Raw genomic sequence first — 27,989 nt, 5'->3', positions numbered from 1 at the left:
TACGCTTTGTTTACATAAAGTTTTAATTAATTTTTATTTGATTTTTAATAATAAATATATTTATCTGGTTTACGTTTTGTGTTTTCGTATTGCTTTATCTCTCTCTATATTTCCCACTGTAGTACATCGAATATTTTGTTATTTTTATTTATTTATATTTATATATATATACATATACATATAAATTCTCGTGTGTTTGCATGTGTGTGTATTTATATGAAAACTTGTATGCAAATGCAGCTCACACGCTCACAAACTGATGCTGATAATTGGGAGATGTGATTGCTAATAATTCGGAATAACAACAAATAGGAGGGTGAGAAAACAACAGCTCAAAGCTAAAATTCTAAATCGCTTCACGGTTTCTTTGATTATTTGTTTCATTCTTCTCTTGTTCGGTTTATTTCTAATGCAATTAATTGACTTGTTTGTCGCCCGAGTTTTTTTTCGATGCATATACATTTTAGGCCACACTTGCTCTTGACTAAAAAATAGCAAATCATTTTTTTTCAGTATCGCACAAAAAACTCTTTCCTTTTAGGGCTTATAATTTCATTTTTGTATAGAAAGTGTACTTTTCCTTAAAATGTTTGACTGTTCAAATAAGTTGAAACCTTTCATAAAAATAAGCAAAAATATTCTTACACTTTTGAAAATTAACAATTTTGAAATTAATTCTCTTGAATTCTTTTCCAATTTTCCCTTACAGTCTTTCGATAAATTGTCGATATAAACGGTAGAATATGTTATATTTATTTGAAACAAATGTTTATAGAATTGAATGAGGTTTCCAATACTCTATTGGATTAGCTGTGGTTACTTTAATTGTTACAAAATAAACGCAATACTCGTCTTTCTAATTAGCTTTCATTCGCTGTATTTGTATATGTATATGATCTGTATATATAAACCATTTGTTAGTTTACACGTTCGTTATCATTTGTGATTTTTTTTTGGGAGGCAAAAAAGGCACTATAATCTAATAAGTTACGACGATGAAAAAATTAGTTTTCTCTTTCGTTCCTTCTGTATATACTTATATATTTTCATATATTTTCCCATTCACTTATTCGCCTTTCTACATTCGTTAACGGATTCCGTTTCTTATTTATAAATTAAATATGCACAAAAATTGGTGTTTCAAGTACTCGAAGTAATGCTTTCAAAATTCGTTAAATTTAATATTTTTTTATTTGTTATTTTCCTTTTTGTGTGTGAGGCAAGTTAAAGTTAGGTTGGATTTTTTCTAGGTAAAGTTTAGGCATTGAAAAACAAGCCCCAATTTTTAAATGCCCATTAACAGGTTAACAGTATTTTGCCACTTAAACTGAGTGTAATGACAAAATGTAGATGTTAGAGTTTAATTGTTTTTCATTTTATAAATGTAATGTAAGCAATAAATTAATTAAACAATGACAAAAAGAACATATATTTATATTTATAGATAAATAATAAATAAAATACACACACAGAGTTAAACTGTTTTAAGCTTAATTACATAGGTTTTCGTTTCGTTTTCTTTTATTTTATCATTTTCTTTCTTATTTTTTGATTTTTCTAAAGTTGTTGTTAGACAAGTTTGTAATGCGCACTTAGTTGATAGGAGGAAAACCAAAAATCGAATAGCTGCGAATTTTGTAAGCTCGGCGCTCGGCCAAAAATAAAAGTAGAGTGATAGCTAGTTTGTCCCACTGTGCCAACCCCAAAGGAGCCGCACAGCGGCCGTCTACTTTGCTTTCCCTTTTTTGATTTTTGATTTTTGTTTTAGGTTTGTTTTCGTTTCTCTCTTGTAGTTATGAATATATAAGTATATCGTATATAGTTTACATTAATAAGCCTATATATAAATTCATTGCTTAACATCGCTGTACTTTTTAATTTATTTATTTATCTGCATGTTTCGGGAGTTTGGGGGATGGGAGCTGCTGGTAGGGCGAGTTGTCACAATTTCCATTCAACAGATAATCTTCAAATGCAGGAATCGACTTAACTGGGGCCTGTGGTTGTTTCCGAATTGCTGCTGCTGCTGCTGGTGTTTCTGCCGCTGATGTTGCTGCTGCTGCTGCAACACGCAGGTGCACGGATAGGGTAATCAAGTTAACAAACACGGAATCCAAACATGCTATATGTTTACAGATAATGACGGATACACATAAATGTTTATCTTCACGCACTTCGATTTTGCTCGATTCGTTATCGTTGGCTCACACATTTCATTTATGATTTAATTTACTGTCGCCTTCGTTCTCTATCTCTATCCCTTTATATTTATATATGTATATATATGTGTGTATCTATGTAAAAGTTTATTTCTGTTGTTTGTTGAACCTTTAAGGAAATGGAAGCGGATGGATATATTATTTCTTCTTGTTGGTCGCAAGCATTGGGGCGCTGCGCTGCGGTGTTGTGGGTCGCGACGAGTTCATTCCGCTGTACAGATACTTGGCCTTCTTCTCGGATGGTTTCAGGATCTGCAATTGAAAGCCGCTATAGATCGCAGATCACTGGGGATTGTGTGTTGGGTAACTCACCTGGAATGAGCACATGAGCGTGTCGTCCACGGTCATCATGCCGCCGGCGTTGTCGAACTCTCCACAGTAGTTTGGCGCCGAGAACAATGTGACCAACTGGCGACGCGCAAAGAACTCATAGCCATCCTCCACAACCTGTGAAAAGTAGAAGTCGTTAGGATCATCTTGAAACATTAATTAAATTAGAAAAAGTCGTCTCTCAATGTCGCCAAAATACATGTTTAATACAAATATTATACAAGGCAGTTTCAAAAAAGTATTCTAAAAATTCAGAATAATATTTTATATTTATTTATTTTAAATTTTATTTTAAATTGAAATGTCAATAGCCTAAACCATTCCATAAATGCGAGTATCACTTTTTTGATATTTTAAAAAAGGTTTATCGAACTTGGATTTTAGCTATTTAAAAGTTTAATTATATTTTCTGATTTTAATTTGTGAGACACCCTGTTTGTGGACAATGTGATTCATTTGACCCACCTGATGCGCACGGCAGATCAAGTCGAGCTCGTGCCGGTTCAAGAATTTGGAGACCACATCCACGCCGAACGTGAAGCTCACACCGCGGTCGTTCTCGCCCCAGCCCTGAACGTCTTTGTCGGGATCGCTCCACAGAAGGTCGCACAGCAACCCGGTGTCCGGCACATCCGTGGGCCGCATTAGCCGCCGGATCTGCTCCATGCCTTGAAGATCGGGACTGAGGCCGCCGTGGCAGCAGAAGATCTTCTCGTCAATGATGGCGGCTACCGGCAGACAGTTGAAGCAATCCGTGAAGGTCTTCCACAGTTTGACGTTGTATCGGCGCTTGCACTCATCGTAGAAGCCTGCAGACAGGATGAGGGGTCAATATTATAACAGTGAATACCAATTTTTTTAAGGAAATATGAAAAACCAGAAAATAAATACCTATAAAACAAAAAATAATAAAAAAGAGAAAAAAAAAACCTTTTAAGAAATCCAAAATCCAGGAAAATTAAAAAAACTAAAATTTCAAAGTCAGAAAAATGTATCTTTAAAACTAAATAACCTTTTGTTTTTATCTAGTTCTCTATTGAAATATTTACGGTATTGTGAATCCTACAAAAACAGATAGCCCCTCGTTTTAATTTTATATTTTTTTGGTAACACAAGGAATAATAAAAACAATTTAAAGGAATTAAAGAATTGGATTTAGTCCGCCTTCCATCCGGGGTTTGGAATTTTCGTCTAAAGAATTCGTGATATTTTATTTAAACAAAAATCAAATGCAAATAATTAAAATAATGCTTTTCAGTTTCGAACTCACCGTAAATCCTATTAATACTGGCGCACTCGTGGTTGCCGCGCAACAAGAAGAAGTTCTCCGGATATTTGATCTTGTAGGCCAGGAGCAGGCAGATGGTCTCCAGCGACTGCTTGCCCCGATCGACATAGTCGCCGAGGAACAAGTAGTTGGCGGCGGGCGGGAATCCGCCGTACTCGAATAGCCGCAACAGGTCTGTGTACTGGCCGTGGATGTCGCCGCAGATGATCAGCGGGGCCTCCAGCTCCAGCAGGATGGGCTGTTGCAAGAAGATCTCGCGCGACTTGAGGCACAGGCCGCGCACCTCCGCCTCGGTCATCTGCACCTGTTTGCCCGTTCGGCAGCTGCGCACTGCAAGTGTATGTGGTGTTAGTGGGGTCTATGCCATGGCAGTGTGGTAAATAGATATGGTAGCTAGGGCTTAGCCTACGTTTGACGATTTAGCAACAGACCGGTACGCAGACGAGCACGAACTATCGACGCGGACACGAGGAGGCGACGAAACCACAAATGGAGGAGGGCTGGTTCGGGTTTGGCGGGTCAAAACAATGCCCCACGAAATGTTTGCATACTTTGTGGCGCTAGCGAAACTGCGTGCAGGCTATTATGGATGTACAGCGCATGTGCAGTTGCGCACAAAACAATTGTAGCGGTGCGTAAATACACTCAATTATGTTCGTCGAAAATGCCTAACAAAGCAATATAGTAATACAATAAAAACTGCCACTCTATTACATACGAAAGGCTTCCAAAAAAATTATAATAATACATAATTATAATAATAATTTAAGGATTCGATTATGTTCAATGATTCTTCGGCAAAATACTACAAAAACAACAGGCATCAGGAAATAATAGCATGACAATTTTGTGTACTCTACTTTTAATCGTTTATCCCATTTGAAAGCATCGAGAGAACTACGAAAATATTGTTTTAATTTTTTTACTAGCTTTTATTTAAAGTTTACATTAATTAAAAATGCACCATTATCGACACTCAAGATTATAAATAAATATAATCAGTTTTTAGTTACCAGCCTCAGATTTAAATACCCGCTAGATCGGATCGACTTGACTGTGGATGCTCTTCAAGAATGTATATGCATATATTTTATAGGGTCGGAAATGTCAGTCACATACATAAGCAGTGGTAATGACATTTAACTCTCTAAACACTATTGTTGTGACCGCAATCGTAGGTGTTTGTGTGTGGGAGTCACACAAAGGCGCAAGGTGCGAATGTGTGCTCCGACTTCCTGGTCTTGGGAATAATTAGAGGTGTCGCAACTCGGAGACCATATCTCGAAGCCTTGGCCAACAAGTAGGCGTGGCCATATGGCCATATAGCCATGTAGCCATGTAGCCATGTAGCCACGTAACCCCGCAACCCCACTTCCCCACCATACTTTCCTGCAATTAATTTTGAGCGAAAAGCGCTCCAGCCAGGGAAAACGATGATAGTGCTATCCTTTATCCTGGGAACGCAAGTAGGTCGTCCTCTGCCAGTGTCAGAGTGTGTGTGCGCGTGCACAAAAAATTTAATTAAATTTGGATAGAGCAAAATGCTGGCCCAGCGTTTGGCTCGAAAAACAGACAAGCCCAATCCCCACTCGTCCTTGCCTCGGAAGTTGTGAGCCAACTCTGGATTTGGGTCGAGAGCACGGGCTGTTCCAAAAACGATGGAGCACCATGTGGCCGGAGGAGCGGGTGGGGATGGGGATGTGGGAGTGGGCTTGGCCCAGTGGATTGCTTTGCGGATGGCGAAACTGACAAACACAAAACCGATTCCCAGAACGTCAGCAATGCACTTTGCCGCAGCTGTGATTTCAGTAATGGTTAATTAAAATTATCGCACACCGATAGGGAGAGTTGGCATGGGATTGCCTTTAATCTATCCCAGAAATGGTAAAATAGGTTTCGTTAATTAAAATTTTAACAAAACAAGCATTTTAAAAAAGTTCAAGAATCTTTGAAGAAAAATATTGGTTTGAAAATCGATTTTAATTGAAAAGCTCCCTTAAGCAATGACGATACATATAAATGTTTTTTAATTGAACATTTAAAACTGCATATGCTGTCATTTTACGGGCATAAGGTCAACTCACAAGATGCATAAAATTATCATATTGAAACGTACTATTAAGGGGCTGATTTTGGGATGGCCATTTAATGCAATCGCTGATAGTAGCGATCCACATGAAAACAAAACTGATAGCCACAAGTGCTTGGGCTTTAGATTAAGAATTAATAATACCGGCTGTGAACATGTAATGATTGCATTTTAGATAACATATTTATATGTATATACGTGGAGTTGTTTACCAGAAAAATGAAAAAGCCGTTGTATAGAAATTGATACCAGTAACTGCATTCAAAGATTATATTTAACCCTCTTCAGGTTAATTAAAAATATGATTTAAAATCAATCAATTTAAATGTAATGTTTTTTGTAAATAAGATGCGTATTATTATATTATAGTTTCAGTAATAAGGTTAAGCCCGTTATAAAAGACAATCTCAGACTTGAAATGTATATATATTCTTGATCTGAATCAACAGGCACTTTGTAAGTCTTATTTTAAACTAGAATTCAATACTTTCATTCCAATCGATTAATTTCCGTACCAATAAGAAGCATTTTAAAGATCACTGTTAAAGATTTTTTCCACCGGAAGTCGCAAGTTAATTAAATGAAAACAGGGGCAAAGTCTTTTGGCGAACTTTTTGCACTCTGGAGCTGCAGCATGTGCTTAGTGTCAGCATTTTAGCATCAGCATAGAGCTGGAGTGGATGTGGTTGTTGAAGTGGAAGTGGAGCTGACGGAGGAGGAGTTAAATACATTAAATTATGCAAGCCATGGGTTCATGCACTCGGAGAAGTGGAATCCGTTTAAGTTATGCGGGACTCCTTCCCGAAGCTGTTGCATACTTTACGGAGCTGTGTTATGTAATGGCCCCCTCGATTCGAGGACCAGCGGGCTGACGGTGACCCAAACTTATCACAGAATTACTTCCGCCTCTGCATAAATTGCCGAGAACATCTGCTTGACTTTTCCAGAGATTATTTGGCTCACAAAACAATATGCCGATTGTCAAAAGAATTCAAAAAGAAATTACTGTATGCTTCAGTGTTATTTTCCATATAATTTAGAATCTACAAATAGTAGAATACAAAATAAAAATATTACAACAAAATAAAAAACCTAAAAAAAACACTAGATTGATATTAAAATAAACAAGAGAGAACGCTATAGTCGGGTGCCCCGACTATCAGATACCCGTTACTCAGGTAAAGGGAGTGCGAGGGAGATGGAGATAGAAACTTTGATCACGCATAACTTTTTAACGAATGGTCCGATTTGAAAAATTTCTTCAACATTTCGATAGGTATTGATAAACACAATAAAACTGCATTTTTACTTTTCCGAAATATTTAAATTTTTAAAATCGTATATAAGCGATTGTGGGCGTTAAAGGGGGCGTGGCACCATTTTGAAACAAACTTGCGCTGCGTAGGAACTCCTAGAATCTGCAGGCAAAATGCCAATCTTCTAGTTTTTATAGTTTCCGAGATCTCAGCGTTCATACGGACAGACAGACGGACAGACAGACGGACAGACGGACAGACGGACAGACGGACAGACAGACGGACAGACGGACATGGCTATATCGACTCGGCTAGTGACCCTGATCAAGAATATATATACTTTATAGGGTCGGAAACGCTTCCTTCTAGCTGTTACATACTTTTGCACGAATACAATATACCCTTTTACTCTACGAGTAACGGGTATAAAAATATATATATAACAAAATATTTGCACAATTCCCTATGATTATGTCACAGAATTTTGTGCATGGCATCAGACTTAATTTACACAATTCTTTGATGTATTTTAATAAATATATTGTGGTAATAATTACAGAATCACACTTCCATGTAATTTACTTTTATGTAATTTAAATTAGTGTTTCGTTTGGAATGAGATGCTGCAACAGTTGATGACTTACTTAGTTCAGAACGGAGAGCTTTCAAATCATTTTTCCCGAACTATGGAGTTTATTAATAGATGAAACCCTTTTCCCTACCTATTATTTTAGTTCTTTACTTATTTGTTTGTAAGCTTTTAAGTTATGGCACAAGTTACTAGGCCTAGAGAATATTTTCTCAGAATGTGCAGCACAATTTCCCCTCCCAACAATCTACTCTCAGTTCCCAGCACTTTCAACAATCTCATGCAAACGTTTTATGATATTGCTACCCCGTATCTCGAAATACCTGGCTCTAACTCACCCATTTCCGTGGGCATCAGGGTACATCGCAAAACGGAATCCATCACGAGATTCACAATTTCCCGCAACGTGGAATGGCCCAGGAGACAGTTGATGGAGTCAAAGGAGCGGCTGCGTCAGACATTTTATGACCCGATTAACTCCCAGGAGGCGGGTGGGCGTGGCCAAAGTGGAGCGGCAGCTGCCAGAAGTTAAACACTTGCCGTCGCCCTCTGCTCAGGCAACTTTGCACGGAACGGCAGGAAGAACTGAATGAAAATGTTAAGCCATTTAGATAGCAAAACTACCGAGATGAAAGTTTGTGGACATTGCAGGAGGCGAATAAACACGACCAACGAGAAGGAGAGATAAGGCGCAGGAAAAGTTAAGCAAACGCAAATTAAGAGCATAGTTTTTTTTGCTTTTTCCCCAAAAAATAAGGGCAAGGCTCTGAGGGAAAAAGTTATCCAACGACTTGGGCAGCTTTGCAACACCAGAAAAGGGTGAAATGTTGCCTAAAACCCTCAGTTTCTCCCAAAAAGGCTTAAAAGCAACACAAGCCCTTATTAATTACTGTATCGTCTGAAGCAGTCTACAGCCTGAAATGAAAGATTTTCAAGCTTTCGGAACGTAAAATTGAATTTCACATTTCCCATCAAGCTCAAATTGATTCCACACCGCAAATTGAACAGCAATCAAATCCCGTCACCTTCCATTTCAGCTGTCAAGTTTCGACCGCAGGCGAATCCTTCTCCATTACATACATCTTATTCGGGTTGCATCGAATTTGTGCATGGATAAGCTCACAATTAAATTAACAGTGTGGTTGGCCTCTTCGTCCCTAAAAACGACTACGCTGATTGCAGGTATGAGTTGCAGAAGATATCCCTTACCACTGTGACAATAGGATTGATTGTTCTTTTAGCTCTTAGTTTAATTTGTATTCATTAATTTTGAAAACTTATTAAATTGTATTCTATTTGTCAACCAGTTGGGGAACATCAAACTCCCCGTTTCAACTGCATGAATGTCTTTAAACACTGAGAAATTCCCTGAATGTATCTTGATATTACAATATTTTAATTATGTATTATTCTTTATAGAATTCTTGAAGTGGTAAAGGTGTTGGGCGATTAAAAACTTAACAATATTTTAACGATACAAAACTACAGTTAGTCAAGTATTTCTTCTTATTTGAAACAAGCGACTTTAGGGTATAATTAATCGTTATTTAAGACTTTTATATTTATAGGACTACTATGATTTGATTTCAATTTAATTGATTTTTACGCACTTTGTAGTCAATAAAATGTTTTTTATTTGAGACCTTAATGACCGTTAATGAAAATAGCAAAAAAAAAAAAAAAAAAAAAAAAAAAAAAAGGATTAAATCTCGATTACTTTCGTTTGCTGCTATTTTTGGCCAGTGTACTAATGCCTTTGCCTTTGTGGGCGAGGTTCAATGTCGAAATCTCGGTCTTTTGACGCTCTCCACTTCGTAATTGGACCGCTGGCCCAACGACCTTTGCCTTTAATGCCTGCCGAGCTGAATTTCCATGCCGCTGCGGCCCATCAAATGATTGTTGCCCATTAGGCGCCACGCCCACTAGCACCAGCACTACCACATCCACGGGCTAGGTCGTCCTGCGCCCTTTGCGTGCTCAAGTTGAAATCCGAGCAAATGAAGCACAGATAACAACGTCGACAGCCACAACAAACCATCGAGTAATGAACGCCTTTGGGCCGTTGATTAAGGACGAGTGCAAGAAAATTTCGTTTGAAAATGTTGAGGTTGGCAAGGCGGCCCCAAAAAAAAAAAAAAAAAAAAGAAGAAAACAATTCATTTGCAAATCGGTAATTGTTTCCTTTTAGCATTGACCCACTTTGTCGATCGGTTGGTTGGTTGGCTCACGGGTCAGTAATGGAAATGTTAAGTGAACAAGATTTACTACCCATTAAAAATGGGTTTTGCCTGATAATAATCTCTACTTAACCGATTCCCGTCCAAAAAATAAAACTAAAAGAAACCATTCCTTATCAAGTGCAATCGCCAAAACGGAAATTTCCTTCTCACCTGCCAACGTTGTTCGTGATTTTAAGTGATTACAAAAAAGGGAAAGAGAAAAGCAGAAATTGGCGAAATAAACTTTCGTAAATACTTCCGTTCAACATTGACCCACTTGGTGGCGGATTAGATGGGTGAATGTCAGGGGGCCCAAACTAATTGGCCGACCAAAAGGCATGTAGTATGCTAAACGGCTAAGCAAAATATATATATATATATGTATATTTAGATATATATTGCTGAAAAGGTGGACCAAAACCGAGCCGAATGTGATCCGGCACCACGCGGGTGGTTGGGTTACCCAACCTGCCCCCAGCTGAAAACCTGAAAACCCTTCCCTCAACACCACTAAACCCTACCCCATTTAAGCACATTAGCGCTGATTATAACGGCGTTTGCCGTTTACATCACACAGCAGCAACATTTTTGAGGGTTGCTGACGAGCTTCGATGCAAAGGCTGTGGTGCAAAGTTGACTGGGGCGCACATGGCGTATGCGTAATTTGTACGAATAAATATTCAGCTCGCAACGAAGCGAGCAAGAAAATCTGAAAAAAAATCCTAGAAATTGTTAAATGAAATTGAGCAGAAAAGTTTTAAAATTAAAAGCCAAACAAAGTGCAAATCAAGATCGAAAAAAATGGCAAAAGGGGATGAGAGGTGAAAAGGTAGGGAAATTAAACCAAACATACCACAAATTTGTTTAATTTGTGCTGCACAAATTAGCTTAAGCGCTCAAAGAAGCAACAAAGTGTTGATGCTTTTAGTTCGTTTTCAATAGCGAATACAGTTTGGAGAAAAATCTGTCTATGTTTACGAATGTTCATCCGCTATAATCAAATGAAATTTTCAAATATAAAGTAGCACAAGATGTCGTAAACAAAACGCCTTTTTAAATTTTAATTTGCCAAAATTGTAATAGCATTTTAATTATGTTAAATTATTAAAACAACGTACTCTAAGTTTTATTTACTTGATAGACTTAAAACTGTTGGAAGAAAAAGTTTTATAAAAAATTTGATCACATTTCAGTTTGATCTTGCCACATCCTTCTTTTTGTTCTTTTGGTATGAACAAATAAGTTATCAAGAGATATGGAACAACGATATTTTGAGCCCGTGCAGTCCTCTCAAAATTTAAAAATTCAATTAAGCACTTATTAATATTATGAAGCCCTCTAGAAAATCCTTTTAATATAAATCACAGAACTGTCATGATTACCTAAATCGATTACAATTGCGTTCCGCATATTTATAGATCACCTCGAATTAGGAATTTTCATTTGCAATCAAACGCAATCGTAATCATAAAATATTAACCGAATTTCATTTTCCGGAAATTGTGCGCTTATTTCGTAATTGCTGGCAATCTGGGGAAACTCATGCCACTTCAGCACAGGTCTAGAAAAGGAGAAGGAAAAGGGGAAGGAAAAGGGGAAGGAAAAGAGAACATGATGCTTTTCGGAGCTCTGCCCTATGACCCCTCCGCGCTTTTCGCTTTCCAACTCATTTCGTAGAACAAATCGAATAAAATCAAATTTGTGCAGCTCTTGGAATTCACTGTGGCCATTGAAGCGATCTGTTGTAGATGTTTGAGCGTTGCCTTGGCGAATACAAAATGCACATGGAAAATGTTGGGGCACACACACGCACACTCCTTCGTGTACAGTCGCGTGTGCTTTCTACTTCAGTGCGTACCACGTTGCGTATGCGCGCTATTTATAAAAATCAATTTCTGCCTTGGCACGCCAAAGCAGAGCAAAGCAAAGAAGCGCCCAAGAAACAACAGCAGCAACAGCGACAACATTGACGTCCTAAATGGCAAACAAACAGAAAACAAACAATGCTGCCAAATAAATAAATAAATAACACTCTTTAAAATACGGAGAAGTGAAGAAGGGGTAAAGGGCGAGTGATGTAGGAAGTTGCCTTGGCTAACTTTCCTTTGTTTGGTTTCATCCACACCATCAATTCTCCATCTGCAACCTCCTCTGTCGTCGCATTCTGGCCATGTGGATGGGAATTTTGGTGAAAAGGCAAATATCCACATAATCCGAATGATTTTATGTTTAGTTCGTGATAGAAACATTCTGAGCTCAAGTTGCCAGATGCTTTTCCACATTCCATTAGGCTAACCAATAATCATAATATTGGTTCTGAACCGATAATTATGATCAAGAGAAAATATTTAAATATAAAGCAGTTTACCATATCTAAATGTTTATATTTAAATATTGTCTTTTGATTTTTATTTAATAATAACAAATTTACTGCTGCATTTTTTTAAACGTCATAGTTTTTAGTAATCATTCGTAAAAACAATTATCATTCGATCCTTTTGCCATCACTAGAAGTGCTGGGTGCTATCATTAAAAAGAAGAAAGAATTAAAAGCAACTAAAAACTTTTTTCTCTCTTATAAACTAATAAACTGAAAAATTTAAAACATATTTCTTAAAGCACAAATTAAGGCCTTTAGGAGTACAATTTGACAGAAAACCACCTCACTGAATCATAATAATTCACAAATATTATCCGGTATCACACGAAGCGATTTCGAATGATTACCATAAAAACATGTCCCCCTCGAAGCATAAAGTAGGCATCAGTTTTCCCTCCATTTCCTTTCTTATCTTGCCCATTTTCCCCTGTTCATTCCTGCGAATTTCCCCCCACGTGCTCCTACGCAAGAAACAAACAATGACAATCTGAAAAAGAAAAGAAAATCTCCAACGCGTGCAACAAAACCAACGAGGAGAGCAAGGAAAGGCAGAAAGAATCTTATAAAATAAACATTTATTTTTAGCATATTGGTGCTTTTGCTGCCGTTGCTTTAGTTTAATTTTTTCGACTGCTAGCCTGGCCTGGCCTGGCAAATTGGAAAATGGAAAATGGAAAACTCAAAAAAGCAAATGGCAAGGCGGCGGGCGGGGCAAGGGGGAGGGGGAGGGGTCGGCGGGCATGGCGCTCGGCCAGCCATTGAAAATGCCATATACACACTGGCACTGCCACTGCCACTTTCCCCTCCTCCCTTCGCCTTAGTGGGATCGATTTTGTAAGAAGCGCCCTGCTTTCCCCTTACTCACATTCACAGCACCTCGAATGCCGAACGAGCAACTGAACAACCCAGCAACCCCCCGAAGTTCCACCAACTGCACTCATTTGGCTTGGCTTTGACTGGTCGTCGTCGTCGTCGTCATCGCCTTTGGCTATTTATCGAGCGACATAACTGCAAAACTATAACAAGCCCAGGGATGCCGGCGAAACGAGAGCAGCCAGGCGGCCAGAACTTTGGATGATCGACGCCAGGAATTACCTATAGGATCACCGATGATGAACTTTAAGAACTACCTGCTCACAATTCTTAAGAAAAGTCAAACTTCGAATCAAAACGCATGTATTCTTAATAAATGTGTGCTTAGTATTATTCTAAAGTCTTTTTTATTTTGCAATGTTTCTACAAATGCTTTTAAATACTGTATTTTTCATAACACAAAACAGTACAGTTACAAATTTATTTAATACAAAAATGAGTAACTTCCTTTCTCTAATACATTTCTCAAACTAATAATCTGAACCTCATAAATTTGCGTAAAAATCTAGGCGGAAAAGGAATTAATTTTCTTGGGAAATAGTTCAATGGATTCGATACGGATGGAGGGGTGGGGGGTTTCAAGGCGGTGGCATTTACGTCGACGTATTGTCTCTATATCTGCGAGTGCAAATTCCATTTTATTTACTTGGAGCTTTTGCTTAATTAGCGCCTCGTTATGATTGTGTCGTGGACGCTTAACGAACGAACGAACGAAGGACGGACTGTAGGCGGAAGCTTTCCGCATTTGTTGTACTTGCCACCCCCTCCTTCTAACCTCAGCCACCCACTGAAAATCCCCGAGCACCCCCTAATTTGCGGCTGATTCATTTGTCTTATGGTTTTGGCATTTTTCCACCGTGTCTTTGTTATTATACCCTGAAGACACACGGTAGTATACTATTTGATCATAGACATCTTTTGACCCCATAAGGTATATCATTATCCCCACTTGAATTAAGAAATGTGTTCCGTAAAATCAATATTTCTCGAACTGAGAGGGTAGAGAAACTTCGGCTTATCAAATTTACCTTTCTTTCTTGTTTTTCCTTTGCTCGCTGTAAGCGTTTTTCCAACTTATCTTATCGCCAATAATTGGAAGAAATACATGCGTATATGTATATCTCGGTCGACCTTAAAAATAGCCATTCCATTTTGACAACAACAACAAGTACATGAAAAACGGCGACAACAAGTCAACGAGGAAGAACAAAGACAGCGCAGAGCATACATGGCGTATGAGTAATGAGCGCTTCTACATATTTGCCGGCCGTGGTTGAATTTCTTGTCTCGCACATTTCGGTTCCCTTGATTCGATTCCATTCAACTGAGGGTCGTCGATTAACCCAATTCACGCCTGCTTCTTGCCACACTTCTGCGAAGATCTTTTCCAAGTTGTAATTTATGCAGTGTCATATAAATATGGTAATGAAGGCCACATAAATGGAACTGATTTACTTCCATAACGGGGTTTTTAAATATTTAATAAAAGCCAACTTTCTTTAACATCTATTTAGTCAATTCGGTGTTGATTGTTAAACAATAAAAAAACATTTTCATTAATTTTTTGCAAGTTATTGCTAACTATTTAAATTAATGCAATTTATTTGTTTGAAAAGAATTTAGCCATCTATTTGATTTAGTTATTAGTAATTACCTTTGTTAGAGAACTATCTATAGATTTGGAAAACTCGCTAATTTAGCGGGAAAACAGCAAACAGCGTAAAAATTCTAGACGACCATAACACATCAGATATTGCTATATGCAATAACTTAGATACAAATGCTAATCAATCTACGTTGTCATGAGTTGTTTTACTAAAATATCTATGAAATTTAGTTTCTCTAGATTGATTCTAGGCTGTATTAATAAATCCTTAAAATTCATAAAGTATTTCGATCTGGGTCCGTTAGTTGGCATGCAATTAAAAATATCTATTTTAGTTTTTCAGTTCGTGGTGCAACTCCCGCTGATCTCCCGCTCTACGGATTTTCCAATAAACACAATTATTACATAATCGTATTCGCACCTCATTTCTCTCAGGTTATCTTTATCGAATCTTCCATTAAATTGCCGCACCGTATCGTGTTTACACAATTGGACTAGCAACAATCCCTTTGGACCGCCGCCCCCGCTACAATTGTTTAAACATTTGCAATGCCTATTTGCTAATTAACAATCATAAGAAAAACACTGAAAAGAGCCACAAGAAAAGCCGAAAGAAAAACAAAAAACGCCCTAAAAACGATACCCATTCCTTCGGTTGAGCTCCAAAGTTTTGTGGGTGCGGACAAAAGCATTATATATTTTTATTTAATTTACATTTGGCCCTGAAAGTTGTTTTGGTGTCAAGTTATTTACGGTTTCGATGGCGTTTAAACTATGTTAAACACCCAAACTAGCGAGAAATGAAAGGATAAATCTATATACGAGTATATAAATGTGTTACAGAAATATATATACATTTATTTGAAGAGATCTCTTAATAAAAAAAATTATTCTAACTCGTTGGCCATGAGTCAGTATTGAAACCTTTTTTCCTGCTGCCCCATCTATAAAATAGTGAAAATAGTGGACTGACAGCCCCAAGCCTTCAATTACTAATTTACACTTTGTTTAAGGGTATCCTTCATTTCGTAACTTTGACATGCACTTGTGTTTTTGTTTTGTTGTTCATTGAGTTTTCACTTTTTGTCACTGTTTAATTTTTCAACATCATTCGGGACAGTTGAGGTGAGCTGTGGGTGTTGACGGCATTGAAGCTGTCCAACGCAGGTTTTCCGCCCCTTTTTATTCGCACAAATTAATTGAATTTTTATGAGTTATATTCGCTTAGATGATTCGTTGAATGTTACATTTAAGGACGTTTGAAATTGTATAAAAAGGGAAGCAATGTTGGAATTTTACTGACAATTTAGTAATGAAATACGTTCTATTTTCATATTGAGATTTCATGGAAACGGGCTGAAACTAACTGTTGACCACATTTAGCAGTGATGGGAGAGAAACCCGAGACATATGCTTTTTGACCATCATTTGTTTGCCTTTTGCGGGCCACGCCCACTCGTCTGCCACTTTTTTTTGGGGCATTTAGGGTGTGTGCCAGGGTAAAGGTCAAGGCACATGGCAAAATTTATTTCGCCTCTTTTAGACCGCCCCGGCCAACAAAATATTGGAGCTCAAAAATGAATCGAGAAATGCAACCAAATAGGTGGGGTGATGGGGTGGCAATAAGACGGTCGAAAAGTTAAGCAATTGAGGTAAACTGCTGCAAGGACGGCTGACAGCCGCCCAGAAATGGAAAAGGGAATTGATTGATACCAATATTGAAACTGAAACTTGATGTAAAACAAGAAAAGCTTGGCAAAGATGCGAATAACGTAGATGCTGGGCTATAGCTAGATTCTAATATCTGTTTAATTAAATTGAAGTTCGCATATGAAAAAAAGATGAGGCAACCGAATGTATGCCATGGGTGACTACTTTATTTGGAAGCAGAATAATACAAGTTAAGTTCACTCAAAGTAAAAAAAAAATACGTTTATACGCACACATTTTAGAAAAAAATTTAACTTGTTGTTAATTAAAAATACATATTTTTATAACTGTGGGGTCATGGAGAAACAAAGTCAAATAAATGAAGTGATTCGGATCAATACAACTAGAGATATAGAGTTTTTATTTGAATATATATATAGCAAGAACAATTTTCATGGCCGTATATAAGGAAGTACAGTAAGTTGTAAATATTTTGTAAATGATTTTTGTCGGTAAATATTTTTAGTAGCCGCAATTTTAAGGCGAAAGTCACGTCTTTAAACTATTTTTAGTTTGTGCGTTCTTTTACAGATATTTATCGGCAATTAGAGAAAAATTGGTTTCTCCGTGCAAGCTCGTTTGAGGAATATTTCCATAAGGAGCTTAAAGTGATTTTCCCCAAAGTGCGAGGGATGACATTTTCTCCGATTTTCCTGGGGGTCCTCAAGTCATGTTTTGTGTAGCAACAGCAGCAGATTGCGACATTTTGCTCACTACTCAGCACTCACCACTCACAACTGACCCCGACACCCTTAGGAACTCTTTCTTTGGAGAAAACTTTGTTGATTTATATTTTCCGAGCTCTCTGGCTCATGAAAGTTGCAAAAGGTGGGCGGGGTCGTCGTGTAATGCCAATAGGCATTAAAATTGCATGCACACAAAAGTATGCAATGGACATTGCGCAAAAGAAAGGGGCAAAGGGTTCCGAGAAATGTGTCAGCAATTATGGCAACTGCGAAGGCAACTGCCAAACTCTTGGCTAAAATATTACTGGGCTATAAGTAAGACAAAGCGAACAAGATAAATAGCTTTTATGCCAAACATAATAAAACTGTGAGTATTTAAAAATCTAAGTTTTTAGCTACGTTGTAATCTTTAGATAACCTTAATCAAAGTTTACATTTAAAGTAAGGCTTTAAAAATGTAGATTATACCATACCTTAGATTATATTACCACATCGGAAAGAACCATGATTCCCAAACTTAAAAGCTTAGTTAGGGTCTATTAGCTTATCTTTAAGAATATAATCAAATAACTAAACATGTTACCAAATACCCAAAGCTTTATGTAAATTCGCTATTGTCGCACAAGTTCTGAATATTTCCGTCCTATTTCTGTCTGTGTTTTCTTACACATTCTGTTCGCACATTGAGCCATAAATCCGTTGGCCAAAATTATGCCATTGCCCGCCTAGCCTCAAGCTCAAGGACCTCAAGCCCCTCAACCCCTTTCAGTATGCAACAGCCATTTACAACTCCGTCGAGCCAAGATGACCGAACTATAAAAAAACAACTTACAATGCCAAAGAAGAGAATGGCGCCGCAAAATGGAAAGCGAAAATTAAGAAAGAAAAAAAAACTAAGCCAAAAGGTCAAATGTATTATTAAGCTGCCACTGTGTGTGTGTGTGTGTGTGTGTGAGTGTGTCTTGGGTGTGTTTCTCTAAAAGTAAACGAGAAATTGAAATTTTTTTGGGTCAAATGGTCACCCCTTATTTCACCTGCTTTCTGCCGTGGTGACCTTCAAAATTTTGGCCAAGTATCCTGTTAAGCCCTCAAGTATCCTTTTAGCCAAGACCCATACACAAACACACACACCCACACACCCACGTGTCATTAGATACAAACATTTTTTTCCGCCACTGGCGATTCGTTCTCCTTTTTTGCCCATTCTACTGTTTGCCGCTCGTTTTTATTTGCCAAGTGCACGCAATGTGACAAAACGTGGGCGGCTTCAGGTGAGATGGGGTGTTGAACGGCGGTCGGCGGACGGTGGCTTTGGACCCTGGTGCGAATTATAGTGTCACATTATATAACGTGCTATATACGCTTGTTCGTACAGAAAAACAAAAATAGAACCAGATGTAAGGGAAGAGAGAAAGCGCAGCAACACCATAATTAAAACACTTGCAGTTGTGGTATTAAGTGTAGCCAGTAGGTAACTACCGCTTACAGATCACTGGGAGAAAAAAAAGGGTAGCATAGGAATACTTAGCTCACAATATGTACAAAATGTACAGCGAGTCAATTTATTGCACTCTCACTTGTTTTATATATTTATTAGGTAAATAACAAATATATCCTTGATTTTATTTTGTAATATATTTGAAGAAAGGAATTTTATATTTCAATGAACTGTTAATTATACATTTGGAACCAATAATATGGAGATAATAAAACAGATTCTGATGCCATTTTATTTACAACTCTTAAATTAGTATAGTATAAAAATAAAAAATGTAATTCAATTAGTAACCTCTAATTCTATAAGGGTATTTTATTTACCTTCTAGCCAGCTGTGCCAGGTGTTATGATCTGTTATTGACGATAACATCACTTGACTTCTGTCAAGTTAATTTTCAAACTAAATGTAATTAATTATAAAATCCCTTCTAATAGAATAGAATAGAGAATTCAAAGAATTGAACATTATAAATTATTTGGAAACTATTAAGATAGTCGGTAAGAACCTTGGAAATGATAAAAAACACCTTAGGGAGAAGAGTAGATTTTGGCTTTGTTTTACTGTGCTTAAGCATGCATGAAGAGTTCGTTGTGTGGTTTTTTCTTCCGTTTTTTTTTTTAATTAATGAACTTACTTTTGATGCCTGCCCACCCACCTCCCACCCCCAATTTCCACATATTTTTCGCTGCGCTCTCTAGAGCAATATGCGATTATGGATGCAGGCCAACTTGTTTCGGTTGATGCTTTGTTTGTCCGTTTGTGGATTTCTGTTTCGTTGGTTTTTCATCTCGGTGCTTATGACACTCGACTGGATTAGCGGTTAACATAATTAAAAAGGCGGAGGGAGGTGAATGAAGAAATTACGTCAACCATTAAGAAAAAAAAACATTCAGATACTTGAGTTTCGAAAGCATTGAGAAGTGCTTTTGTGCAGGGATGAAAATATAAAAAATAATTAACTAAAGCTCAATACCCATTCAGTTACATCGTTAAATATTTAAAGTTTGTTTTCTCTTTTTGAATGAAATCGTGCCTACAAATGGACACTAAAAAGACGTGGTAAACAAAGTAAATCGCCGAAATCGATCCACCCTCGTTTGTTTTTGCGTCAAAGAAAAATACTTGTGCCAGATTGCAATTGAAGCGGCTCTCATTACCCGCTATCCATCCCCCAAATCAGGGCCGCTCCCCGTATCTCGGTACCCCAAAATGTGCCAAAAGGCGATGGCGAAAGCTAATCAAAAACCACTTAAATGGAAACGGAGGCATTAGTGAACCTCCCCACCGATCGCCCAATCCAATACCAACGGCCCTTTGCCAACAGAATAACAGAATCACCGAGCACGCAATGCCAGTTATCGCTCGTTTGGGCCCTATTCCACTATTGCCAGCTTTTCTGCTTTGTCGGATTTGAATTCTCTTCACTATTATTATTATTATGCCCCGCTGATTGACTCAAGTGAAGGTTATGACATTCAAATTATATTTTCAATAAGCGTCGGGCGCTAATCAAACAAACTTGACGAGATTCCTTCTCTAAAAAGGAGACGTCACTGTAACGACAACTAGATACCCATGAAAAAGAACACTTTCCTCATTGTAAAATACCAACACACACAGGAGTGACAAGGCTTCAACGAACATATGTTTGCCCTATGGTACATGGATCTTCAACGCCGAAATTGCTAGATCGCAGCTTAAACCATATTTTTATACCCTTGCAGAGGGTATTATAATTTTGGTCAAAAGTGTGCAACGCAGTGAAGGAGGCATCTCCGACCCTATAAAGTATATATATTCTTGATCAGGATCACCTCCTGAGTTGATATAGCCATGTCCGTCTGTCCGTCTGTCCGTCTGTCCGTCTGTCTGTCCGTCTGTCCGTCTGTCTGTTTCTACGCAAACTAGTCTCTCAGTTTTAAAGCTATCGAATTGAAACTTTGCACACACCCTTCTTTCCTTTGCACGCAGTATATAAGTCGGAACGGCCGGGATCGGCCGACTATATCCTATAGCTGCCATATAACTGATTGATCGGAAATGCCATAACTCTGCTGTTTGTTAAGTTAGGAAGTTGGGACTCTCTATGGGTATTATATTTGGCCAATCAATCCGACGTACCAAATTTCATAAGGATCGGCCGACTATATCCTATAGCTGCCATATAACTGATTGATCGGAAATGCCATAACTTTGGTGTTTGTAAAGTTAGAAAGTTGGGATGTTCTATGGGTTTTATATTTGGCCAATCAATCCGACCTACCAAATTTCATAAGGATCGGCCGACTATATCCTATAGCTGCCATATAACTGAACGATTGGAAATGCCATAACTTTGGTGTTTGTAAAGTTAGAAAGTTAAGATTTTCTACAGGTTTTATATTTGGCCAATCAATCCGACCTACCAAATTTCATAAGGATCGGCCGACTATATCCTATAGCTGCCATATAACTGAACGATTCGAAATGCCATATCTTTGGTGTTTTTAAAGTTAGGAAGTTTGGATTTTTTATGAGTATTAAGAATGCATCATAGGAATAATTTTGGAGAATATTATTATAGAGAATTCTGCAAGGGTATATCAACTTCGGCTCCGCCCGAAGTTAGCTTTCCTTTCTTGTTTTACAGCTAAAACCAGTTGGGAATTATAATGTCGCAGGCGTACGCAAAAACACATAAACAAGTCAATCTTTATGCTTATCGGATAAAATTTTAGTAAGATTTGTTTATAATATTGTAAAAATAAAAAAGGTGTTGACATTATCTTTAAGATTTAAACGGTTCACATTTATTAGTGTAAATTTACGTTTAATCATCCAAATCGTAAGCTTTCACAAATTCAAGACACCATATTGTTATGCACAATTACAGGGCATGTAATCGCACAACGACAAGAGCGTTGACGACCTGGCATGAGAGAACATTTGTAAGGACTTTTGGCGACATCGACGACACACGAGAAAGCTATATATGGGGATGGCATACTCGTACAAGCGAAAGGGCGGAGAGCCTACCAACTCAATTATACAAATATTATTCAAACATTAGAAATGCATCAAAATAACGAAGGATATTTGTCAGGGCACGGAACGGAACCCTTGGAGAGCCCACCAACACACGATGTCTGTCACTGGGACAAGGATGACTCGGCAGCGACTTTTCCGCTGGAGAAACGGAGAAAACAGAGCCTTGGCACACTCTCCAAGGCACCAGCACGTGCGAAATGGGGGAAAAATGGGACAACAGGCCAATCAATAACAGTGTGCAGCATGTAACAATGGGGGGATAACAATCATTTACTGGGGTTAAGGTTTCCCCTTCAGTTGGCTTGGGGTTAAGGCTTCTGGCATGATAATTGCGATATTTGTAAGGTAACTTGTTGCTCTAAACTCTAGAGTTTCCGGGCATTTGACGAACATTCCAATGCAACTGGTTTTAAGTTTAAAGAACTAAAAATGTTTGAAAAATCAAAACTTAAGTCGCTTTGCAAAGTTGAATTATTTGGAAACCTGAATCAAAACCCTATCTTTATAGTCCATTTCACTTTCTTCATTTTAAGGTTTTCACGATAAATTTAAATAAGAATTATCGCTTGTCTTTTATGAGTCCGAATACCAAACTCATTAGTTGCAGGTGTATATTTTGTTATTGATTCATTAAAATCTTTAGTTTTTCGCTGGTTTGTCATTGCAGCTGATTAGATGACAAAGGTAAAGGTAAATATTTTTATCAGGGATTTAAATCGTTAGCGTAACTGATATATAAGATTATTAAAAGATTTGATTAAATTTTTGTACTGCAAAGAAAGAAATAACTTCGAAAAATCGCTTAACGAAATAGAAAAAAGTCGGAAAAAGTTATATAACCATTGCACGTTTCGACTAGATTCCCTGATTTTGTCCACTAACTATTTGCGCACTCAGCGCCAATCAATTTTTATATAGTTTATGATTATTGTGTATCACCCAGAAGCGCTGCAGTTGCTTCTGATGTCGCGTGTCACATTCAACGAAATTATTTTTTGGACAACAATTGCCCCCTCACCCAATCCCCATCCCACCCCAATTTTCTAACCCTTCCTGCACTTTTCTCTGTTTTATTTATATAATTTGTTTCGCATTACATTTGACGATAGTGGATTTTGCGTCGTGTGAAAACAATTAGATGAAGGCAATTCGGATTGTGGCTTTTACTGGGAACTGTGTGGGTGTCTAGATTGATTGCATAACACACATATATAAACATATATTTTTGTAAAGTACTATATGTACCTAATCGGGGCAGGCGGTGCTGGTCAAGCGTTGGCACTGACATTGCGATTGCAGTTCCGGAAAAGTAGACAGTAATCGCACACCAAATCATAAATATTATTAAATTCTTGCCCATTTAATCGTTTTTATTTATAATTATTTTGGGTGATCGGAGCAGAGCAAAATCTTTGACTACTGTATATGGGACCTAAAGATTAATTTGGATTATCGGTTGGAAAATACATATCTTGAAAACTTAATAATTTTGTTGGTTACTTTACCCTATTATGAATAATATTTTATTTCCTAAGTTTGAAGGGCATTTCCAAAAAATCATTATTAGCAAGTAACTTAATCTGTACTAACTCCTAATTGTATTTTTATACAGAACCTGTACTGAAAATAATGTATTACTTTTTAATATAAATGATGTCACTAACGATAATTTTAGTAAAACCCAACTTATGATTGGTATTTCCCCACCGATTAAGTGTAACCTGACTCATCAATGGGATTTATTTTATGAATGCGTAATTATGAATCGATTGAATACAATCGTAATGCACAAATGCAGTAGCGGATAAAAGACCAATATTTTTGTGGAGTGTAGCCAAGGGTAGTGCTGATTAAGTGGGTATGTATCGCTTATTGGTTCGGAATTGCATCCCTTTGTGCTTTCCAAGCTTTTAGCCGTGTGACAAGCGAGTGAGCTGGCCGTGAAGTGATAAGTGTGGATTGGATTGGATTGGATTGGATTGGCTTGGCTGATTGGGGAACAAGCGCCAGAGGTCCTTTTCCAGTGACGTGGAAAGGGGGAGAAGGACGACAGCACGCTACTGAGAGTATGAGTCATGGTCGTGGTTTGGTGGGGTTTCTGTGGGACTCGTGGGGCTTGGACAGCCGCTTTATGGTTGTTTACTTTGCACTGGAGTGGAGCTGAGTGGCTGGAATGAGATGATGATGATCATCAACATCAACATCAACAGTGATCAAGGTTATTTTAGGTGGTAATACCAAACTCGGCGACGAAAAAGTCGCGCAGTTTCAATCTGGATTTCTTGGGCTCCTCGCGCGGATGATGGACGGTGATCTGGTCGCCGTCGGCCGATATCATCGTCTCGCTGGGCGGCGATATCGAGTACTGTTGCAGCAGTCGTCGCTGCTGTTCGGTGAGCTCTTCCAGCGGATCGTGACTGGACCCCGCGCCAGCCCCAGATCCTGACCCCGATCCCGATCCCGATCCGGATCCCGATCCCGATCCGTATCCGGATCCAAAAGAGGCCGCCAACGCCGAGTAACTGCTGCTGATCGTGGGCGATGATGCGGAAACGGCGGCAGCGGCGGCGGCCGCTGAAGCGGTGGCCACGGCGGCGGCCGCTCCGCCGGCGGCGGCCAATTGTTGAGCGATTAGCAGCTTCTGGGCGTGCTCTTCGGCCTCTTTTTGCTTTTTAAAGTCTTTCGATGGATACATGTATGTATACACATATATATATATATATATATAGATTCGGAATGGAAATATAACTGGGCGGGAAAGGGAAACGTAAACGAAAAAACATGAAAAAAACACACAGTGGGAAAGACGAGAGCGAAAATGCCATCCTTTCTCGGAAAAGCGAAAAACACGACAGCCCGGCAAAATGCCCTAAAAATTCAATTTCAATTTGCAATTTGACAAATGAAATTTCTCTGCCGCTGCTGCTTTTTCTGCTTTTGCTTCTGTAGCCGTTGCCGATGACAGAGGCTGATGACGCTTCATATATCAAAATTAATGACATTTTTTGGGGGGCGGAAAACGGGAACGCAGTGCCATGACCTAGCCCACTCAATGACCTTGACAAATTGTGGGTCTACCGCGACCATCTCGCCCAATCTGTCTCTTTTTCTATTGCCCCATGCCTCGTTTGTCATCTGGGAGTAGTTTAATACACACGCAGTGGTCACTTGGTACATAGAACCAGTCCTTTTTCTCTTTGGAAAAACTATATTTTTGGATTGATATCATTTAAATTTGCATCAATAAAATTAAGCCGAAAAATTGTATTTCCTATTTTTCAATTATTTAAAATTTGGCAATTTTTAAATAATTTTCTATCATTCAAATAAGATATCAATAATTTTCAATCTCCCTAACACATTTTTAAAATTAATTTCAATTTTATAAAAATACACATAAATAAAAATATCTTAAACTTGTTAATAGATTTGTCATTTTGAAAAGTTAAATAGAAATAGAAGCTGGTAATAAAAATTGAAAGACTTTTTCCAACGCACATTTTTTAAAATTCCTATCAAATTTTAGAGTACCATATTACAAATGTAGTTGATTTTTTAAATTCAAACTTATTCCGCACCAATACGATTCTACTGCATTAATGTGAAATTATCTAAAAAAATTATGAATTCTTGTTTTTATTTTAGAGAATCAACTTGCTTCAACTTACAGTGACCACTGTAGTTGAGTAGTGTCTTCTTGGCGTACAAAAAAAAAGGGAAAACGAAAGACAGAATCAGACGTGGAAAAGAGAAACTCATTGCGGAAATGGACAAAAACCGAAAATCGCAATGTTCAAATGCAATTTCCCCGTCGGCCGAAGCCAAACCCCCCAAACCCCCCAAAGCCCCCCCATAAAACCACCCATCCTGCCTCATCTTCGACATTGGCTGACACTTGCAAAACGAGAAAAGCGCTAAGCGGCTTAAGCAACCCTCGCAAATGTTGGCAGCGGGGAAACCCAAACCGAAGCTGAAGCGAGGGAGGTTGCAAAAATGTAAACTATTTAGCGCTTTTACGCTTTGCAAAAGGTTGCATGATGACGACGATGACACAACCCCTACCACGCTTTTTAAGCCCCCTACACAGTGGACATCAGCTATAGCAGTCCCGATAGCCAATAAGTACCTAAATATTCAGCACAATATTCAAAATATTCCAATCCAAGTGAGTTATATGCTTTCGAAATTTCTCAATTTTCTTTTACAAAATTTGGTGTTTTCACTTAAAAACAGTAATATTTTAAATTATGTTTTACTTACTAAACTCACATGTGCATTTCTGACGATTTAGTATAGTTTTCTGGATTTACATGCATATATCTTAAAAATACCGAAGTTTTCCTACTAAAAGAAAACCATGCACAAAAAGACACAATAATATTAATTTTCATTTGATATTCGAGTTTTGATTTTTTTCTGGTCGGTTGTCTGATTAAAATGGCAGCTACACATTAAGTCCATTTCGAAGGCTTTAAAATTTAGTGAGTAAAAGCATTTAGATATTTCCATATGATAATATTCTGTGTACAAATTCAAGTTCTTTAATGTTAAATTAAACTGATATTTACTGTGTGCTCCCTGATTTGCCAAAGCAAACATTATCATACATGCAAATGTAGTACGCACCTACTATACAAAATCATTTCAATTTGATAATTAAATTTGTGCCTATTGGGATGAAAAAGATTTTATTTAACAGCCAATGATCTCGACCGATATTCACTGTACCCCCAGCGATGGTCGCGTGACACGATCGTGTGTGTGGTCCCTCTCTAATGGTCAGTGGGGCTCCTTTACGCTTATCTCATTATCAAGAACTCATGTGATTTCATTCCTTCGACGGCAATATCGTGGCTATTTTTTTGAATCACACCCTCGTTTATCAGTTCGATGACGTCATGGGCATCCGATATAGATAAACATATACATTAAACCGAAAATCATTGCGGGACAGCCGGCGAAAGGGAGATGGCACGACTAACAGCACGATCGCTGTTAGCGTTATGTAAACGCTAATGAGCGTAACAGCATGTCGATGTTCTTGTTGTTGTTGTTTTCCGAGAGGAGCAATGAAAATCAATTAAAACTAATTGATTCAAGAGTCAAATTCAAACGGTTGCAGCAGCGGCGGCAGAGAAAAGGGGCTCAAAAAAGAAAAACTACTGCCATTTAAGCGAACAATGTGCAATAATTAGAAAATGCAATCGCTCACACACACACACACACAGTGATAAACTGGGTTATAAATTAAAATGGGGGTAAGGACAGGGGCGTGGGGTGGAGGGGGTTAGGGGTTAGGGGGTTAGGGAGGGAAAATCCAAAGGGGGTCAAAATCTACTTACTCTCCAGCAGCCGCTGTATCAAACTGTCCACATTCAGATCGAAGTCGCCCATTTTTCAGCAGCTAAATTGTTCTTGGCCGCGTTTTGTTGTTGTGGCCAGCTGTTCCAGAATTCCGATTGGAATTTTTGGCGCAACAACTACACGCACACACGCACGCACACAGCGACGCCCGTTATACTTATATACTTTAATGTAAACAACAATTTCCGTTACCAATTGTTGTTTTCTTTTTTTTTAGAATTATTTTTTCTTATTTGCCGCAAAAGGCAATTTCACTTTATAATTTTTTTTCGGTGGGCCGCTCTAGTTCACTGATGTTGCACACGAGGGGGCAAAAACAGAAAAAAATACGCACGGCCGCTCGAGTTTCGGGGTTCCGATTCGATCGCAGATCGGTCAGAACAGAGAATAATGGGGCTGAGAAATCGGCTTAACTGAGAATTTATAAACCACCGTAATTTCTATTCTGGTTTTTTCTCCGCCAATAACAAAACTCGTCGGACTCGCCAGCTAGCTGAGTGTGACCGTTCGCTGGAGGGCTGGAAAAGTTTGGAAACGTATCGATAGGCCGATATGCACACAGCAACCAGTGCTCAGCAACGCGGCAGTGAAATGTCAAAGTGCTTTCTGTCAAGCGCGTGTCATTTGAAATTTTCACTTGTGTGTTCACTTCTTCTAAAACAACTCAACGAACAGTTCGGTCGTTTACGTTTGCACTGAAATTTTTACAAAATTTTTTCACTTGCCTCAAAGATTATTCGACTAATCGTTTGCTCGCTTGCGTTAGCGCTTACCTTGCTTCCAAATTTAAACCCAATATTTGACGCTCTTCAAGATGCCAGCAAGGATCAATTGGGTGCTTAAAGTTTTGGTTGC

At 38.3% G+C, this 27,989-nt stretch overlaps 1 protein-coding gene across 2 annotated transcripts; it reads right to left on the bottom strand.

The window, feature by feature from the left end:
• Positions 1–15: 15 nt before the first annotated feature.
• On the bottom strand, positions 16–27,641 carry LOC108052091 (serine/threonine-protein phosphatase beta isoform). 2 transcript variants are annotated; one of them, XM_044461377.1, is made up of 6 exons: positions 27,113–27,641; positions 24,009–24,449; positions 3,820–4,167; positions 3,015–3,358; positions 2,532–2,666; positions 16–2,471 (listed from the first exon to the last, which is right to left on the bottom strand). In XM_044461377.1, the coding sequence occupies exons 1-6, from the start codon at positions 27,162–27,164 to the stop codon at positions 2,358–2,360; spliced, it is 1,434 nt and encodes a 477-aa protein (XP_044317312.1). In that variant the 5' UTR covers positions 27,165–27,641; the 3' UTR covers positions 16–2,357. The 2 variants fall into 2 exon arrangements, with proteins under 2 accessions (XP_044317312.1, XP_044317313.1); XM_044461378.1 differs by lacking the exon at positions 24,009–24,449.
• Positions 27,642–27,989: the final 348 nt, after the last annotated feature.

This window comes from Drosophila rhopaloa, unplaced genomic scaffold, assembly GCF_018152115.1.
Source record: "Drosophila rhopaloa isolate 14029-0021.01 unplaced genomic scaffold, ASM1815211v1 contig_3, whole genome shotgun sequence".
Classification (NCBI taxonomy): Eukaryota; Metazoa; Arthropoda; class Insecta; order Diptera; family Drosophilidae; genus Drosophila; species Drosophila rhopaloa.
This window is presented reverse-complemented; position numbering and strand designations above follow the sequence as displayed.

Bases quoted from the DNA above. Each gene is read 5' to 3' on its own strand.
- LOC108052091 (XM_044461377.1), bottom strand. From the start codon at position 27,164: ATGGGCGACTTCGATCTGAATGTGGACAGTTTGATACAGCGGCTGCTG. The intron at 24,450-27,112 runs GTAAGTAGATTT...ATCCATCGAAAG, and splicing joins GATACAGCGGCTGCTGGAGA to ACTTTAAAAAGCAAAAAGAG. The intron at 4,168-24,008 runs GTATTACCACCT...ATACACTTGCAG, and splicing joins CTTTTTCGTCGCCGAGTTTG to TGCGCAGCTGCCGAACGGGC.